General features: G+C 36.1%; 3 protein-coding genes, 1 long non-coding RNA gene and 1 pseudogene across 5 annotated transcripts; all 5 read left to right on the top strand.

Annotated features, from left to right (window-relative positions):
- The first annotated feature begins 3457 nt into the window (after positions 1-3457).
- On the top strand, positions 3458-6849 carry LOC148767210 (receptor-like protein 6; annotated as a pseudogene). The gene has a single exon (XR_016034092.1). The product of XR_016034092.1 is annotated as a receptor-like protein 6 (transcript).
- Positions 6850-6922: 73 nt separating this feature from the next.
- Positions 6923-12240, top strand: LOC105952742 (uncharacterized). Its single transcript, XM_088824869.1, is given in 3 exon segments — positions 6923-8402; positions 9281-9290; positions 11265-12240. Coding segments are annotated over 3 exon segments (2331 nt in total). The 5' UTR covers positions 6923-7034; the 3' UTR covers positions 12218-12240.
- LOC105971278 (uncharacterized) lies at positions 9302-10725 on the top strand. Its single transcript, XR_016034093.1, has 4 exons — positions 9302-9409; positions 9731-9789; positions 10084-10150; positions 10511-10725. It is a non-coding gene; the product is annotated as an uncharacterized LOC105971278 (long non-coding RNA).
- A 332-nt stretch (positions 12241-12572) lies between the features above and the next one.
- LOC105952809 (PEBP (phosphatidylethanolamine-binding protein) family protein) lies at positions 12573-13602 on the top strand. The gene is made up of 2 exons (XM_012976388.2): positions 12573-13282; positions 13371-13602. Exons 1-2 carry the CDS (start codon positions 12851-12853, stop codon positions 13443-13445), a joined length of 507 nt encoding a protein of 168 aa, XP_012831842.1. The 5' UTR covers positions 12573-12850; the 3' UTR covers positions 13446-13602.
- A 793-nt stretch (positions 13603-14395) lies between these two features.
- LOC105953120 (BAG family molecular chaperone regulator 4) lies at positions 14396-17384 on the top strand. The gene is made up of 4 exons (XM_012976750.2): positions 14396-14751; positions 15481-15740; positions 15861-16007; positions 16749-17384. The coding sequence occupies exons 1-4, from the start codon at positions 14598-14600 to the stop codon at positions 17199-17201; spliced, it is 1014 nt and encodes a 337-aa protein (XP_012832204.1). The 5' UTR covers positions 14396-14597; the 3' UTR covers positions 17202-17384.
- The last annotated feature ends 203 nt before the right edge of the window (positions 17385-17587 follow it).

Below are 17587 nucleotides of genomic sequence, written 5' to 3'. Positions count from 1 at the left end.
TATTGTGTTTTAAGGGTGCTATTAATTTATTTTGAGGATGCAAAGTGCCAAAATGGTATATTTAAAGGGTGCAAAGTGGGATTAAACCAAATTATTGTTCCCACAACATTGAGGAAGTGTGACCATAAATCGTGCCTACTGCGGCCAACGCTTTTGGTTTTCCAATCATCAAAATTCAATTTATTTATTTATTTTTATTTTCTTAATGCTTAGAGCATGTACATTGGACTCCTTAAAAGCACGTTAATATCAGATTTTTTAGGTTCTCCAAATTTGGAGAGTAAATAATGGTGCAGTGGCACTCAATAGTCCTCAATAGGCCTAGCTACATTTGGCCAGCCTTTAAATGGCTGGCCACAGTTATTGAACTCTCTAGCAATAAAAGGTGGAACTCCATACATTTTTTACTCTTGTTTATTCTGTAAAAAGTATTGGTCAATTTTTTAAAATTTGCAATTTATTTTTATTTCTATTTCATTTGTCCATTTTTTACCAATATTTTTTTATATTATTTATCAATTCTTTTATTTCTATTTTTTAACTTAAATTTATTCATATATTTAAATGATAACTGAAATGTTATAAATTTTAAATACTAATTAATTTTAAATTTAATTTTTTTGCTTATCGAAGCGAAACGAAAAACAATATATTTAACAAATAAAATTCAATCTTATGTTATTTGTTTTCTTTAATTTCATATTCTTAATTATTTTTTATAATAATTAAGTATTTCAACAAATTTTAATCAATAATAATAAAATGAAAGTAACGTTAAATTGAACATTAATAAAACCCATTACAATATAAACTACGATACAAAATTACAAAAATAAAGGAATTACAACTCAAATATGAAAATAAGACAACATAGAAAAATAATATTATTTAACCCTCCTCATCTCCAAAGATACTCCACAAATGATTCGTAAGATCGGATCGCAAGACTTCATTAGTTTCCCGATTGCGAATTCGACCAAGACGTGCTGAGATGTAAGACGCAAGAATTGATGGATTTCGACCATATTCGGGAGGAAAAATATTTTCTTCAGGTAAAGGTTCCCATAAGTCGTATTCAGTTTCCCATTCATCTTCTATAATCATATTATGAAGGATACAAGTTTTCATTATCTTACAGAGATCTTCTTTTGACCACTATCGTACGGGTCCTTGTGTTATGCCCCACCTGATTTGTAAAACACCAAATGCACGTTCTACTATCTTTACTTAGAAGATAAGAGGACAACTCCCACTCACACGTATAATCTGCCTGACACGGCCAAGATTTTTCGTTTGTTTCCATATACGTTCATGCAATCCTCCAGTTTGTTAATGTAAATGCAGAACTGATTCAAAAAAAAAATTAAATAAATAAATAAATCATTTCAAATATTCACAACTGTTTTCTTGATATACTCTTGTTCCCAAATATTCGGTGTAAATAATCAGATGCAACATCTAACTTCCTGGGTCGATTGTCTATGGATTTTATTTTGTATTGAAGTGCCAAAAAAAAAAAAAGTAAATAAATCAAACACGTAGAAATTCATGGGATTAGTTCTACGGCCATGCATGCATGCATGCATACAACACTCTCCCAAAGCAGTCCACGTGTCTACACAAAACTATTTTTGCGAAACTCGAACCTTCTCAGATAATAAACCGTCTTTACATTCATATATTTATCAAGGAATAAATTCTCTGGTAAAATAAATACCATGTCAGTAATTTTGAGTGAAAAAAATAATATGTGTGTGGAAATTGAGTGGAATACGTGTGGGGCAATTTTGATTGAAAATGATGTCCTGTGAGTGTAATATTTGTGATTTTATAATCTGTCATTATTATAAACTGTGCATCAACTCTAAAAAGATTTTGGTAATTTCCACGACAATCATACTTTACAAAAGTTAATAGAAATTTTAAATGTGCATACCAACGTTCTAAATAATCTTGGCGAAGGTCTGTACAATCGAAAAATAATATTTAAACAGAATAAACAGTAAACTATAAAAAAGAATATTTAACTCGACAATTTACCTCGAATTTGCCATTGCGAATTGTTTTTTTTTTCTTTGAAGTTGCACTCCGCGATTAAATTACATCAAACTCTATTGTTTTGTCCTTATATTTTTAGTCGTCCTCCGTGTTTTTTGGTAAGTTAATCGACTACAACGACTACGCTTTGGTAGTCGACTAAGTGTTAATCGTCTGTTTGGGTAGTCGATTAAGGTTAATCGACTTCATTTATTAGTTCATTTTTGGATTTTTATGTATTGATTCCGATATATATATATAAATCAATTATAATTTATGTATATTATTTGTTTTGTAAAAAAAATGTTGATTTTCGCTTTTATGTAGTTGTGTTTTTTTATTTTTAGTACTAGTCAGTTCCTTAATCGACTACGATGCTTCATAGTCGATTATATATACCTAATAGAGAAAAAAAAAAGTTAAAAAACGAAGAAAAAATTTTTAAAAAAATACTAATGATATGGCAGTGGCATAATTCGAAGAATAACATACTTAAATTAGGAGAGAGTTTTTTCTCAAATGGTGCAAAATAGTTTGATTGTCTTAATTCCCATTAAAAGAAGTATTGAATGGTGTATTAAAAGAACACATATATTATAATGCTTTTGGGTAGAAAATATGGTGCTCAGTCTTGAGAGTCATTTGTCCACAGTGATATATTTTATTTAATTTTAGTTGGAGTTCAACACGGCATTTTAAAATAATATAAATGAAAAGTTGTTAGTAGATGAAGATGGGTGTGGGTTTCCTAGTTTGAATGCAATGATTTATTTTAGTTTTTAAACTCTTTTTATGGGTCTTGGTCGTGTCTCAATGGAGACCGGGACCGCTATTTAACCGGCCCAATTCTTCTTAAATATGCAATTATATTTTTTTTTTTTTTTTTTTTTTTTTTTTTTTTTTTTTTTTTTTTTTTTTTTTTTTTTTGATCGGTAAATGTGAAATATATAGATCAAAACGGACTTTACAAATACACTGTGCATACCCAGGCAGTGTAATCAAAAAAATATATATCAATGCCTATACATGAACAAGACCCCACAGGTCAAGTGCAAACCAAAGATCAAAAAGGGTCAAGTGCAAACCAAAGATCAAAAACAATCAGGGATGCACGATTTGCAAAGCTGATTGCGGAAACAAGGCAAAAACCGTCTTGTAAACGAGTATCTTGATCTTACGCACCATCTCAGTAATCCTAGGCGTCTCGTTCTCAAAAATTTTCCGATTGCGAGCACTCCAAATCTGATAAACGGTGCAAGCAAGGGCCACCTTCTTCGCTTTTTGCCGCCAACATGAGCCACGAGCCTCCTTCTTCAGCCATTTCAAAGCACTCTTGAGCGTAGTTGCAGCCCGAGGGAAGCCCATCCATTCCCGAATATGCAATTATATTTCTCCTTATTACTCGGGGAGATTAAAAAAAAAAAAAAAAAACATTGTCTGACATCTTTTTTCATTCTCTTCGAAATGGGCATCATCTTGTTTCTTATTTTACTCTCAGTAACTAATATATCTCAAATATCTAGCCAATGCCTTGAGGATCAAAAATCTCTGTTAGTGGGGCTGAAGAGCAACTTAATATTCTATTCCTCATCTTCAAAAAAACTGGTCAAATGGAACCAGTCCATGGATTGCTGCCGTTGGAATGGAGTAGAATGTGATCAGTCTACGACTCGACGAAGAGTCGATCTCTGGCGGAATTGAAGATTCGGAGTATCTCTTCGGGCTAACTTATCTCAAAAAGCTAAATTTGGCATACAACAACTTCGGCAGAACTGAAATTCCTAAGGGGATTCACAATCTTACACAGTTGACGCACCTGAATTTGTCTAATGTTGGTTTTACAGGACAAGTTTCCGTTGAGATTTTGGGATTGAGGAAGTTGCATAGTCTTGTTCTCTCCTCTTCGGATTGGGCCAATCCACCAATGAAACTCGAGAATCCAGATTTGAAGATGCTTGTTCAGAATCTTACAGGACTGAGAGAACTTAATCTCGACTCGGTTGATATTTCCGCTGAGGGGAGTGATTGGTGCCAGGTTATATCTTCCTCTTTACCTGATTTAAGAATTTTGAGCTTGCGCAATTGCGATTTATCGGGGCCTATAGATTCGTCCCTTGCTAAGCTTCGTTCTCTCTCAGTTCTCCGCCTTGATGGTAACAGTTTATCTTCTTCAGTTCCTAACAGTTTTGCAAATTTCTCCAAACTGAAATCCTTGAGTCTATTCCGTTGCTCTTTACATGGATTCTTCCCACAAAAAGTCTTTCAAATACCCTCTTTACAAAATCTTGATTTATCAAACAATGAGTTTCTTAGTGGCACTTTACCTCAATTTCCTTTGAATGGGTCTTTAAGGGATATTATACTTAGTGAAACCAACTTTTCAGGTTCATTACCAGCTTCTATTGGAAACCTCGTGATGTTATCCATGTTGGATTTGTCTAATTGCAGATTCAACGGGACACTTCCACCCACAATAGGAAACCTTACGGAACTGGATCATGTAGGCATCTCTGATAACAACTTCACTGGTTCGATTCCTCTATTTCACTTGTCCAAGAAACTTACTTACGTAAATGCTGCTCGTAATAGTCTTACCGGCTCCATTTCCTCCATGCATTTTCAAGGCCTTCCAAAGCTTGCTTCTATTAGTTTAGGCAACAATTTACTTGGTGGCAACATTCCATCTAATTTGTTTGCTCTCCCATCCTTGCAAACGCTCGACCTTTCTAACAATAAGTTTGGTGGTCCAATTCAAGAGGTTTCCAACCTATCATCATCTCTGCTTGAAATAGATTTAAGCTCTAATCATCTTGAAGGACTGATACCCAAGTTTTTCTTTCAACTTGATCAATTGACTAATCTCGTGCTTTCTTCAAATTTTTTCAACGGCACTGTACAGCTGGAAATGTTTCCCCCCAATTTATCAAGACTCGATTTATCCTTCAATAATTTTTCCATTGTTTCGGATGATAGTAATACCAACTTGCCTTTGTTACCTTGGGTCAACAGTTTGGGATTAGCATCATGCAAGTTGAAAAAGTTTCCACAGCTATCCACGGAATCAAAATTACTCATCTTGGATCTTTCATCCAATCACTTAAAAGGGCAGATACCTAATTGGATTTGGAAAATCGGCGACGGTTCACTTATACAAGTGAATCTTTCTTTCAATATGCTTAATGATTTTCAGAAGCCTTATAAATTTCCTCCTTCTATCAGTATCCTGGACTTGCATGCCAATCAGCTGCAGGGTGAGTTACCAATCCCACCTCCAGACTTTCTCTATGTGGACTTTTCTTTCAACTATTTTAGCAAATATATCCCAAATGAAATTGGCAATCTCATTCGTCGTGCAATCTTCTTTTCTGTTTCGAATAACAAACTCACTGGAGAGATTCCTACATCCATCTGCAATGCATCTTATCTTCAAGTTCTTGATTTGTCTGGTAATGCGTTGAGCGGTAGTATTCCATCTTGTCTACCAAACAATAATTTGGAATTGGGAGTCTTGAGTCTGGCTAGAAACAACCTCAGTGGCGACATCCCCGACACGTTCGGAGACAAGTGCAGCCTCAGAACATTAGACCTCGAGAATAATGTTTTGACAGGGAAGATTCCAGGATCTCTCGTCAATTGCTCGTTTCTAGAAGTTTTGAACATTGGAAACAATAGGATTGAAGACACATTTCCATGCATGCTGACCAAGATGGGACTGCGTGTCCTGATTCTACGATCCAATGAACTCTACGGAAACCTCCTATGTCCTTCCGCACCAACACAAGAGTGGCGAAAGCTTCAAATAATCGACATATCTCACAACAACTTTAGCGGTGATATCTCCGTGTTGAATTTCTCTAATTGGGGGGGAATGATAAGTGCCAATAATAATAAAGACCTTATTCGTTTCGATTCCTCGTTTCTCGATGGATTACACTATCAAGATACAGTAATAGTAACCATCAAAGGCCTGGAAATAAAATTAACGAAAATCTTGACAATCTTCACATCCATAGATTTCTCGAGTAATAAGTTTCATGGAGAAATACCATCTTCAATCGGAGATCTCAAATCTCTGTATCTTCTCAACTTATCTCATAATGCAATCATGGGTTCTATCCCAGCATCAATAGGGAACTTGAAACAGCTTGGTTCACTGGACCTGTCATCGAACAATCTAACGGGGAATATTCCAGTTGAGCTGGCTAGCCTCGGTTTCATCGCATTCTTGAACCTGTCTTTTAATGACCTGTTTGGCATGATTCCAAAAGGCCCTCAATTGCAGACATTTACAGAAGCTTCTTATGAAGGAAATGTAGGTCTCTGTGGCTTTCCGGTTAACAAAAGTTGCAATGAGGATGGAGTAAGTTCACCGCCAGAATTTCGAAACAAGTCCGAGAAAGAGATCGGTTGGGGCTATGTATCTGTTGCACTTGGTTTTGTTGTGGGCTTATCAAGCTTTCTTTGGCTACTTTTACACTGCAAGAGTTGGGGAGATGTATATTTTGAGAAAGTAGACCTAATTCTTGAAAGACTTTTCCCCCACAAACACGGGACAAGAAATCAACGACGAAGAGTAATCAGAAATCGTGGCTAGTGTGTTCGTTTGCAATCATCAATCTCTTTTTCTTTTTCTTTTTTAATGAGTGTATTTGTATTATTAATAAGAATAATATTATTTCTTGTGCCATCTTTTTTTCTGCTTCAACTTTCAAATAATAAACTGGGCAAAATAAATACCATTTGTACAGAGATATTTTCTGAGAAAGTAGACCAAATTATTGTTCCCACAAACTCATTTTTTTTTCTATTTTTTTTTTAATAATTATCCACATTCATTTTCTCTACTATCTTTACTTGGAAGATAAGAAGACCACTCCCACTCGCACGTATAATATTTATAAGATTTTTCGTTTGTTTTAAATTAAGATTCTTGTTTCCATATAAGTTCATGCAATCTCCCAGTTTGTTACTGTAAATTCAGAACTGATTAAAAAGAAATGAAATCATTTCAAATATTCACAACTGTTTTCTTGATTCTAGTCTTGCTCCCAAATGGTATTAATTACACATTTGCCACAGCCCAGTCTGAGAAACAGCTGCTGCTACAGTTAAAGAACAGCCTCACATATGATTCTTCACTCTCAACCAAGCTGGCCACGTGGCACGAATCCACCAACCACTGTCAATGGATCGGAGTTCAATGCGACAATCAAAATCGTGTTTCAGTTCTCGATCTCAGCAACGAATCAATCACCGGAGGAATCAACGACAATCTTTTCATGCTTGTTCATCTCCAAACCCTGAATTTAGCTCAAAACACCTTCGATTCAATCGAGCTGCCATTAGGGTTTGGAAAATTGGCAGAATTAAGGTATCTAAATCTGAGCAATTCCGGGTTTTCAGGTCAGATTCCACTCGATTTTTCGAATCTAACGAGGTTAGTTACACTCGATCTCTCCTCAGCGTTTTATTCATCGCTCAAGCTCCAAAACCCTAATTTAGAAAAATTGATCCACAGCTACACAAATCTGAGAGAACTTTATCTTGATGGGGTTAATATTTCTGCAAAAGGGTATAATTGGTGCAATGCTGTATCATCTTATATACCTAATTTACGAGTTTTGAGCTTGTCCAATACTTATCTCACAGGCCCTTTCGATTCGTCGTTGCGAAAACTCCGATTTATCTCTGTTATTCGTCTCGATGGCAATGCTTTCTCTTCGAATTTCGCGGAATTTTTCGCCGATTTTTCCGATTTGAGTGTCTTAACTTTAAGCTCGTGTAATTTATCCGGTGTGGTGCCGAAGAAACTATTCCAAATAAAGAGCCTTGAGATAATTGACTTGAGTGGGAATCGGTATTTACGAGGTTATTTGCCTGAATTCGATAACAATGGAGGATCTCTTCGGAATTTGTTGCTTAGTTACACAAACTTTTCGGGTGATTTACCCGAGTCTTTAGGTAATCTGAAAATGCTGTCGAATTTCGATCTTCGTGGTTGTGGTTTTTCTGGTATGATTCCTGGTTCGATCAAGAATCTATCTCGACTTATCTATTTGGATTTGTCTCAGAATCGGTTTGTCGGCTCTGTTCCGTCTTTTGCTCTGTTAGAGAATCTGACAGTGATAAATCTCCATGGAAATCGATTAACGGGTAAAATCAGTACCGGTTCTTCTTCACATTGGAAAGGCCTAAAAAATCTGAATTTTCTCGATTTGAGCGATAATTCGATCGGAGGCGAAATTCCATCGTCGCTGTTCGCTTTGCCGGTTCTTAAAGTGTTGTATCTTTCCAACAATAGCTTTTCTGGTTCCTTAAATATTTCTTCTTATTCTTCTTCGTTAGAAGTTATTCAGCTGAATATAGTATAAAATTATGAAATAGTATAATTCTTCTCTGTCTATAACAAGTGTTTGAAATTATTTTATCATTCTTAGTGACTGAAATTGAATCCTAAATGGAGGTTGTTTAGAGTGAAATTGATTTCTTAATTGTTAATTTTTTAGGTATTGGAGAAAATTTAAACGGGACCAAATAAGTATTTGGTGTAGATTTTGCTTGGTTAGGGTTTTAAACATTTTGGGGACATTTCTGGGGCCATGTTTGTTATGTGTTTTCTTGCTTCGTCTTGATATGGGGATTGCTTATGTTAAGAACTATATGTATTATGTAATTTGTGCACCCGATTTTTATTGCACATAACACTGCTTTCGGCAACTTGTTAAAATACTAAACTTCACTCAATTGCGGTTTTTGTTTTGTCATTGGCGATTAATCCTGAGCCAATGGGCCGGTTTTTATATAAACAACTGTAGTAGTAGTAGTTATATATCAAGCAATTGTAGTAGGATGATTGTACTGATGAAATTACTTCTGGGGATTTATTGTTGATTACTTTAGCACATTTGGCTTCTTCATTGCTGAAGTACAATTGTTTTTTTCAGAATCAGTAAGGGTCCATTTGGATGGAGGGATTTGGGGAGGGATTTGATTTGGGGAATGGATTTGAAATGACTCCAAGTTTGGAGTCATTTGAAATCCATCACTATTGCTCCAAAATCAACTAAAAAGGAGGGGTGGGGATTTGAAATCCATCTCCAAATCCCTCAATCCAAACAAGTCCCAGGGATTTGTTATTATGGATTTGAAATCCCTCCCCCAAATCCCTCCATCCAAATGCACCCTAAGAGAAATTGAGCGGTCTCTAGGTGTCCTGTTAAATGAATATGCCATAACTTTCAAGGATAGTTTTTGTTTTGTTTCTTTCTTTTTTCGACAAGAATGAAAAGACCGGCTTGGGTTATTTTTTCATCCTCGAAGAATTAACAACAATATGGGATGCAACTAAAAAGGAATGCTACAATATTCCAAGGTAGTCTTCCTCTGTCCTTACATTGAGATTTTAAAAGACGTGCATAAAGCTCAATCGACTACTATTTTATGGTTTGGATTCTAAACAGTATCATCTTAAAAAGTAAATTGCCCATTTGTATAAATTTCAAGATATCCTTATCATTGATAGAGTTGATTCAAAAGTTGTAGTGTTCGTTTGACCTTAAGGTAGTATCTTCTCTCAATGGACATTTAACGAAGGTAAATTGGTGCATAATATGAATATTTCATTTCATGTTCCTTCTAATAAATTCATTGATTGGGTTTCTATGATTTTTGGATCATAATTTTCCTTACATAGGTTATGAGTGTCAAATTTGCAGTTGAGAGTGAAGTTGTTGTTAGTGGCTCACGGATAAGGTAAATCAGTTCCCCCATTAAGATTTTCATTTTTGTTTGCATTGCTTATATGATCATGGAAAACTATTGTGTTTATATTCCTGTTCTGTTTCCCTGATTTACTTTGAATTATGTCGTAAAAAATAATGGATATGTGATATAGTGTTTCACTAGTTCTAACACTTAAAGAAAACGTTGGTACTTGAGGAGGGCTATCTATTTGGAAACAAGCCACTTTCCTTGAAATTTGTATTGTGTTAGACATTTTTTATACTTGATATTTGGACCATATGATTCTGAACATGTTTTCATCAGCATGCAAGATGGCAAGCTTGGATCTTTCCTGATGCAGCCAGCAAAAACCTTCACTTTGGAACTATTAGTAAGTTGCTAATGTCATGCTTCAAAAGTTTGTCCGTGTTTTTGTACAAAGTTGTCTGCATCTTTTCCCAGTTTCATTTGAATTATATATAACTTTACCATGTATGCAAATGTGCGTATGTTATATTGATTTTACTTCAATACTCATTAGATTGTAGCATCAGGTTGACCAACAATGTTTCTTTTTTAAGGTTTATCATAAAAAATATTTTGAATGAAAAGTCTTTATTTTGTTAGGTTTCGAAGTTTTCTAAGGTTGTTCCATTAGAATCAAACATTAAAGAGAACATCATTACCTAATATTCTTGATTAGTCTCCAAATATATCTTGTAGTAATTTTTAATTCCGTTCTTGTATCCAGTTTCAAGACCACATGCCCCAGAAAAGAGGCAGTCGAAGCTTGTGATGTTGTTGCAGTCAAGTTCCGAATTGAATGTTGTCATTGTCAATTCAATTGACTTTGCAAGCAGTTTTATGCTATTGTATAAAGATTAATAATCATTGATTACAATTAATTAGTTTATCATCTGTACAAACTATTAGTCAATTTTATTTTATCATACGATTGTTATTTGGCTTTTGCTCCTCCTAGCTTACGATTCAACTGTTCTCACTGTTAAATTTGGTCAATAATATGAATAAAATTAAAAACTATTGCAGCATGCTGTTTAAGTATTTTAGCAACGAATTTTTATGCAATAATATGGCCACTAAATCATATTAAGCTGAGCAACTATTGGAACCATATAAAACTTATTACGACCAATTGCTTGGTTGTTAATTGAATATTCTTTACCGACCAAAACAACGTGGTCACTGTTTGTATACCTATAGCAACCATTTTCATATTATTGTGACCATATTTTTTTACATTAGCGAGTCAAATTTGGACGCTAATGACCATATATTTAATGACCATTATTGGGTGGTCACTAAATAGGTGACTTTTAGCGTCTGACTTGTTTGTTCGTCACAACTACTTTTAGTAGCCACCCTGTTGTGACCACAAGTGACCAACTCTAATTTGGTCGCTATAAGTTTTAGCAACCGCTTTCTTGCTTTTACCAACCACAAATGTTGGTCCCTGAAGCTAGTTTTTCTTGTAGTGAATCTAGAAGGTTCTATTCCTCGGTTTTTGTTCGAAATCGAAAATCTTTCGTCTCTTTCTCTAGCTTCGAACAGGTTTAGTGGCTTCCTCGAGCTAACTGATCTTCACAATCTAAAAAATCTTGTGAATCTTGATCTTTCCTACAATAATATTTCGGTACGTGTGAGCGAAAAAGTACCGATTTCTTCGTTGTTACCTAGATTAGGAAGTTTAATGTTGGCTTCTTGCAGGATGAATAAACTTCCTCTGCTTAAGAACCAATCATCTTTAATGATGCTTGATCTTTCAGACAACGAATTAAACGGCGAAATTCCGAATTGGATATGGGAAGTCGGTAACGGGTTTCTCCGTTTCTTGAATCTTTCGAACAATCGGTTCAGTGTTCTTCAAGAGCCTTATAGTTTCGGAAACCTTGATTATCTTGATCTTCATTCGAACATGCTACGCGGGCCAATTCCACTTCCACCGCCCACAGCTGTGTTCTTCTCAATAGCGAGTAACAGAATCTCCGGGAATATTCCGTCATCGTTCTGCAACGCGCGTCGCATTCGGATGCTGGACTTGTCGAGCAACAGCTTGCATGGGAGGATACCGTCTTGTTTAACGGAGAGTACTTTTATGACAGCGTTGAATTTGAGTAGAAACAAACTCGGCGGTCGGATTCCGGATTCGATAGGGAAAATGCAGCAACTTGAGTCGTTGGATCTTTCGTTTAACGGTCTTGGCGGTGAAATCCCGAAGCAGATTGTGGAGCTTAGGTTTCTTTCGTTCTTGAATTTGTCGTACAATCATCTTGTCGGAAAGATTCCACAAGGCGGCCGTATTCAAACTTTTCCGGCGAGTTCGTTTGTCGGAAACAAAGGGCTGTGTGGATTTCCTTTGGCTAACAAAAGTTGCAGTGATGTTGGAGCACCGCCATTTTCGCATATTAGAGGCAGAGCAGGGAAATTTAGATACTAAAAACCTCTCATGTTTAGATAATTACAATCACCCCACAACTATGCATTGTCTTACTAAAAGACCCCTCCAATAAGTAAATTTGTGAGTACTGTAAGAGTACACGTGTAAAATAAGACATAGTTGAGGGGGTTTATTGTAATTATGCTAATAAGAGGGGTTTTTATAATTTTGTCTTACCTCAGACTGTAATTTGCCCATAATTTTATGGTACTGGAAATAAATGTTTGTAATTTTCTCAATTCCGGTAATGTTAATTTGGGTCGGTTGTCTTATGTATTTAATTTTGTATTGAAGTGCCAAAAAAAAAAAAAAAAAAAAAAAAAAAAAAAGAAATTAAGCCACTTGTATAGGCGGAACTTATGTTCAACCACAAACACGTAGAAATTCATGGACTAGTTCCACGGCCATGCATGCATGCATGCATACAACACTCTCCCAATGCAGTCCACGTGTCATCCACGTGTCTTTACATAACTACTTTTCCCAAACTCGAACCTTTTCAGACAACCCACATGTCTACAAACTAAAACATCGAGAAATTATTACTAATACTTTATTATAAGATCAAACTTTAGGCGAGTATATTAATTCCAAGTTGGTATAATTTAAAAAAAAAATCTAGAAAAAGGAAAAATGGCAAACGCAGGGGATGAATTCAGGCTGGCGTCGTCAAACATAAGCCAGGACGGGAGGCTGCCGCGGCAGTACTCGGCGGAGGGGCAAGGTGCGAAGATGAACATATCGCCGCCGCTGGAATGGTACAACTTGCCACAGGGTACCAAGAGCTTGGCTCTCACCGTACAAGACATCGACGCGCCCGAACCGTCGGGACCGCTCGTGCCGTTCACGATCTGGGTGGTGATCAATATTCCTCCGACGGTGAAGGGTCTGCCGGAGGGATTTTCCGGCAAGGAGGAGGAGATGGGCGGCGATTACGCCGGCATCAAAGAAGGGCATAATGATTTGAAGAAGGTTGGGTGGCAGGCGCCCAAGATACCTGGCCCTGGCCATCGGATCGAGTTCAAGATGTACGCTTTGGATGACGTGTTGGGTCTTGGACACAAGGTATATTCTGACGTCATTAATATTTAATTGTTAATGACGTCATTAATTATCGGAGTTTTTTTTTTTATTTTCTTAAATAATTGTGCAGGTGACTGCGGATAAAGTGTTGGAAGCAATTGAAGGGCACGTGCTAGGGGAGGCAGTTCTTATAGCCAATTTTTGATTCGTGCATTAATTTAGATTGATAATTTTTGTTATTTATGTTGTGCTTTTTTATGTTTTTTATTTTTGTTTTTGTGGTGGTGTTGTTGGCTTGTATAATTGTAATAAAACAGACAGCTCCTGATACTTTTGTAATATAAATTTCATGTTGTGATTAATTTGCTGAACATCTTTGATGTATATGTGTGGAAATTGGAATGAGATTTCTGACTTCTGTTGATTATGATATTTTTTCGATTTTGGAATAATATTTTTCAATTCGAATTATGAAATTCTTTCTTCTGATTTTTCCGGAAGTTATTTGGGTCGGAATTGGATGACATATGAGTATGAGATATCGATTCTCAATCCGATTTAAATTCGGAAAATAAATCTTAAATTTTCGATTTCCCTCTCTTCGAATATTACACTTAAGATACTAGCATTATTATGCAATTTATATTTTAGGCCATAAAAAATTAAAAATTTGGAACATTCCAATTTTTGAAATTTCGATTTCTGTTTTTTTTTTTTTTTTTTTTTTCTGATTTTGTTGGAATGAAATTGGAATTAGGTTTTTAACTTCCGAAAATAATTAGAATTTTTTAGAAAGGGCTTAATTCTGATGGACAATGGGACTCAAATTAATGGGATTGTTTGTGATCAAAGTTTGAATTATCATTGATACATAACCTTTTCTTATTGAAGTAAAATATTCAAGGTTAGATTCTAAGTACATAGATATAAATTTAAAGTTGATATTAAATTACGTATCACTTAATTGATCATGTTTTATCTTTGTTTGTTGACATTGGGCTGAAAAGTCAAACTGCAAATAACAAACACTGCGGCCCAACAACAGTTGGGCCTTTATAGATGTCGCGTTTTGCTTCCTCTAGCGACTTTAAAAGATCGCACGTCAAACATCACCGTTAGAAAATTAACGTCAAGTTAAGTGAAATCAAATCTCTCAATAATTAAACTTGTGAAAACAGTAACAATTATCCGAGCCAAAAAGTAAATAAATAAACCGACTGCATTTGCCCTTAAATAATAATTCCATAGGTATAATAAACCTTGGGCGATACACAAATTCATTCATTCGCACAATCGCAATCGCAATCGGCGGAAACCCTCTTTTTTTGGTCGCGCAATTACGCTGGGAAACTCGCCGATGAAGGGTTTAAATACAGGCGCCGAAAACCTCAACAATGTCGGAGCAATCGGGCCGGATAGGGAGCCCGGTTTTGGGCCCGCTACTTTTAGCATCAAGGTCTCTCATGAGCTTAACGAACATGAAGTCGCCGTACCATCTGGTTCCACCTTCGGTAACTTTTTTGTTTTTTTTTAATCTTTCAATTGATCAGTTATTACGCCGTGATTTAATGGAGTTGGTGTTGATTGTTCGATGCTGTGTTTTTTTTATTGTATATGTTGGATTGCAGAGCTGATTTGTTACCGTGTGCTTCATTTTCTGCAATTTGTTATGGGTTCTGGCATCTATGGTTATTGGAGAACTGTGTGTTTATGTAGTTTGTGTGTGTGTGATTGATCTCCATTTAATAACATTGATGCTAAAATTGCGGATTTAGTTGCGGTTATATTTGCTCCAATTTGGCATGTTTATGGTGTGATATAGTGTGGGAATGGATGGCTTACCCTCGCATCCAATTTCCTTTTCGAATACGATTGGTTCGAATTTTGCTCGTTTAACTTATGTTGACTGGTATTTGTCCTTCATCCTTTAATGTTGTTGGATGTTTATTCATTTAACGTTAAATGCTAAAAATAGGTGGAGTTTGACTTCCTCTGCCTGCTTGTTTGTTTGTTTGGTAACCTACGATCTTTTGTCGATTCTTGTTGTTTATGTATTTATGCTGGTAAAGTTCGGATCAGTTGTTTGTTACTGTCTAGGTTCTGAAATAGGAATATTTTAATTCGAATGGTTTGTGTAATGAAGGAAACAAAGTATTGTATTACAACTGATCTTCATAGCTATGTTTCTCTGAAGAAACATTAATATTGCTGTGGTTGAATATTGATGCTGATGGATGCAGGTTATCTAAAATCAGTTATTCATCAAAAAACCGGATTGAAACCCGAGACGCATAAACTATTGTTCAGAGGGAAAGAGAAAGATGACGATGAAGATCTCCAGACAGCTGGCGTAAAGGATGGTTCGAAGTTGTTACTTGTGGAGGATAAGACATGCAATAACGAAGAACCTGAAGAAGTTAAGGAAACTGTTGTAGTTGTCTCAAGAGGAGGTGAAGCTGTTGCTGAAGTTAGGAGAGAGGTTGACAAGCTCTCCGATCAGGTTTAGATTCTTCCTAAGATAATTATAATTTATATCCGTTAGCTTTCTCTTTCTCGTGGCTACCTTTTTGGGCTTCTTGGCTGTTTTATGATGTGGCCTTCTTTTTTTATTTAACGACAGATATCTGCAGTGCAAGCTGTTGTGGATAGTGGAACGAAGGTTGACAATAAAGATATTGTTTATTTGACTGAGATGCTTATGAGGCAGTTGCTCAAATTGGATGGTATTGAAGCTGAAGGAGAAGGGAAGGTGCAGAGAAAGATGGAGGTTAGTATTCTGTCTCTTTAAGCATTCCCTTGCTCTTTAGACTAAAGACATGCGCATGTAAGGAAAAACAGTGGCTGCTAGTTGGAGTGAAGATTAGGGTTTCCGACACTTACACGTCTGCATGCGCACACACACATGGGTTTTCTCTTTTTATTCTTAATTTTCTTTTACTGGTATAAAATAACGAAAAAGTAGTAGAAATGTTCTAATCGGTTCAAGCAGTGATAAAAACATGCAAACACTTGTTTTCTGAAACTTCTTTAGGTGTTATCATACGGAATTATGTACACACACACACACACACAAACTCACACACCGACACACATACATGCTATGGTATTTACTAAGGCCTCGTTTGGAAATGTTGGTAGGATTATGGTATCCATGATATAGATGTCATGACAATGTAATATGTAATTATCTTATGTTTGAAATATGTGATTATACAATCCTTGTATTGGGTAATCTTCCATTGGATTGTGTAATAATAGGGGTTAATTTTGGACTAAGAATCTTCGGTTAAATCCGGGACATTTTTTTATATCATGAGTTTAAAACCTGTACCCAAAACAAAACATTTGACAATCTTTGATTATATTGTCTATCAAATTCTATCATAATCTCCAAATGGGGCTTGAGATTACAGAATTTTCAGTATTTTCTCTTGTGTGGCTTAAGTTACTTGTGTTTGTAGTTACTTCCTTCAAAACATAGAATGACATTAACTGGTAATATTTTCAGGTTCGTCGGGTCCAGAGCTTTGTGGAAACAATGGATGTCCTTAAGTCAAGAAATTCAAACCCCCTTAGCAATGGTTACAACAATGTGCCTGTAACTACTAAGTGGGAGACATTTGAGCCCGAATCTCAAACCCCATTGCCTTCTCAAAGCCCAGTGCCACCTGTCACTACTGCGCTGCCATCTCCAGTGCCTTTTCCTCAAAGCCCAGTGCCACCTGTCACTACTCCTTTGCCATCTCCAGTGCCTTTTCCTCAAAGCCCAGTGCCACCTGTCACTACTCCTTTGCCATCTCCTGCCCCTTCTCAAAGCCCAGTGCCACCTGTCACTACTCCGTCACCATCTTTTGCGCCTACAACTCAGCCATCATCTGCTCATTCGCCCGTGCCGTCTTTTGTGCCGACATCTATGCCATCGTCTACCAAGGTAACTCAGGATTGGGAACACTTCGACTAGACAACATATGGATTGTGTGAATCATGAGCTTTAATGTATAAAATTTATCGCACATCTTCTTTGCTAGAATGCTGAATCTGGATGTGGATTATCTCCGGTTTTCCTGTATTTTGGTGAAAATTTGTTACATGTGGTGAATCATGATAATATTTATTTATCGATATCCTCCACTCTTATAATTCAGATGACTCTTGAATTATTCAACTGTCTCTTGGAATTATATGATACCAATACAACTGCCTCGTATTCGAATGAGGAGTATTTAGAACGAGATTGACGATGTGCTAGTTTAGTTTTGCTTATAATTAGAAATATGCAGGGCGATACATATAGAGTTAAGATAAGAACGAATTCAATATCTGATATGGAGTATGGACGGATATTTT

Source organism: Erythranthe guttata, chromosome 10 (genome assembly GCF_056151865.1).
Source record: "Erythranthe guttata isolate IM_541 chromosome 10, IM_541, whole genome shotgun sequence".
Lineage (NCBI taxonomy): Eukaryota > Viridiplantae > Streptophyta > Magnoliopsida > Lamiales > Phrymaceae > Erythranthe > Erythranthe guttata.
Note: the sequence above shows the minus strand (reverse complement) of the source record. Positions and strands in the feature narration are given on the sequence as shown.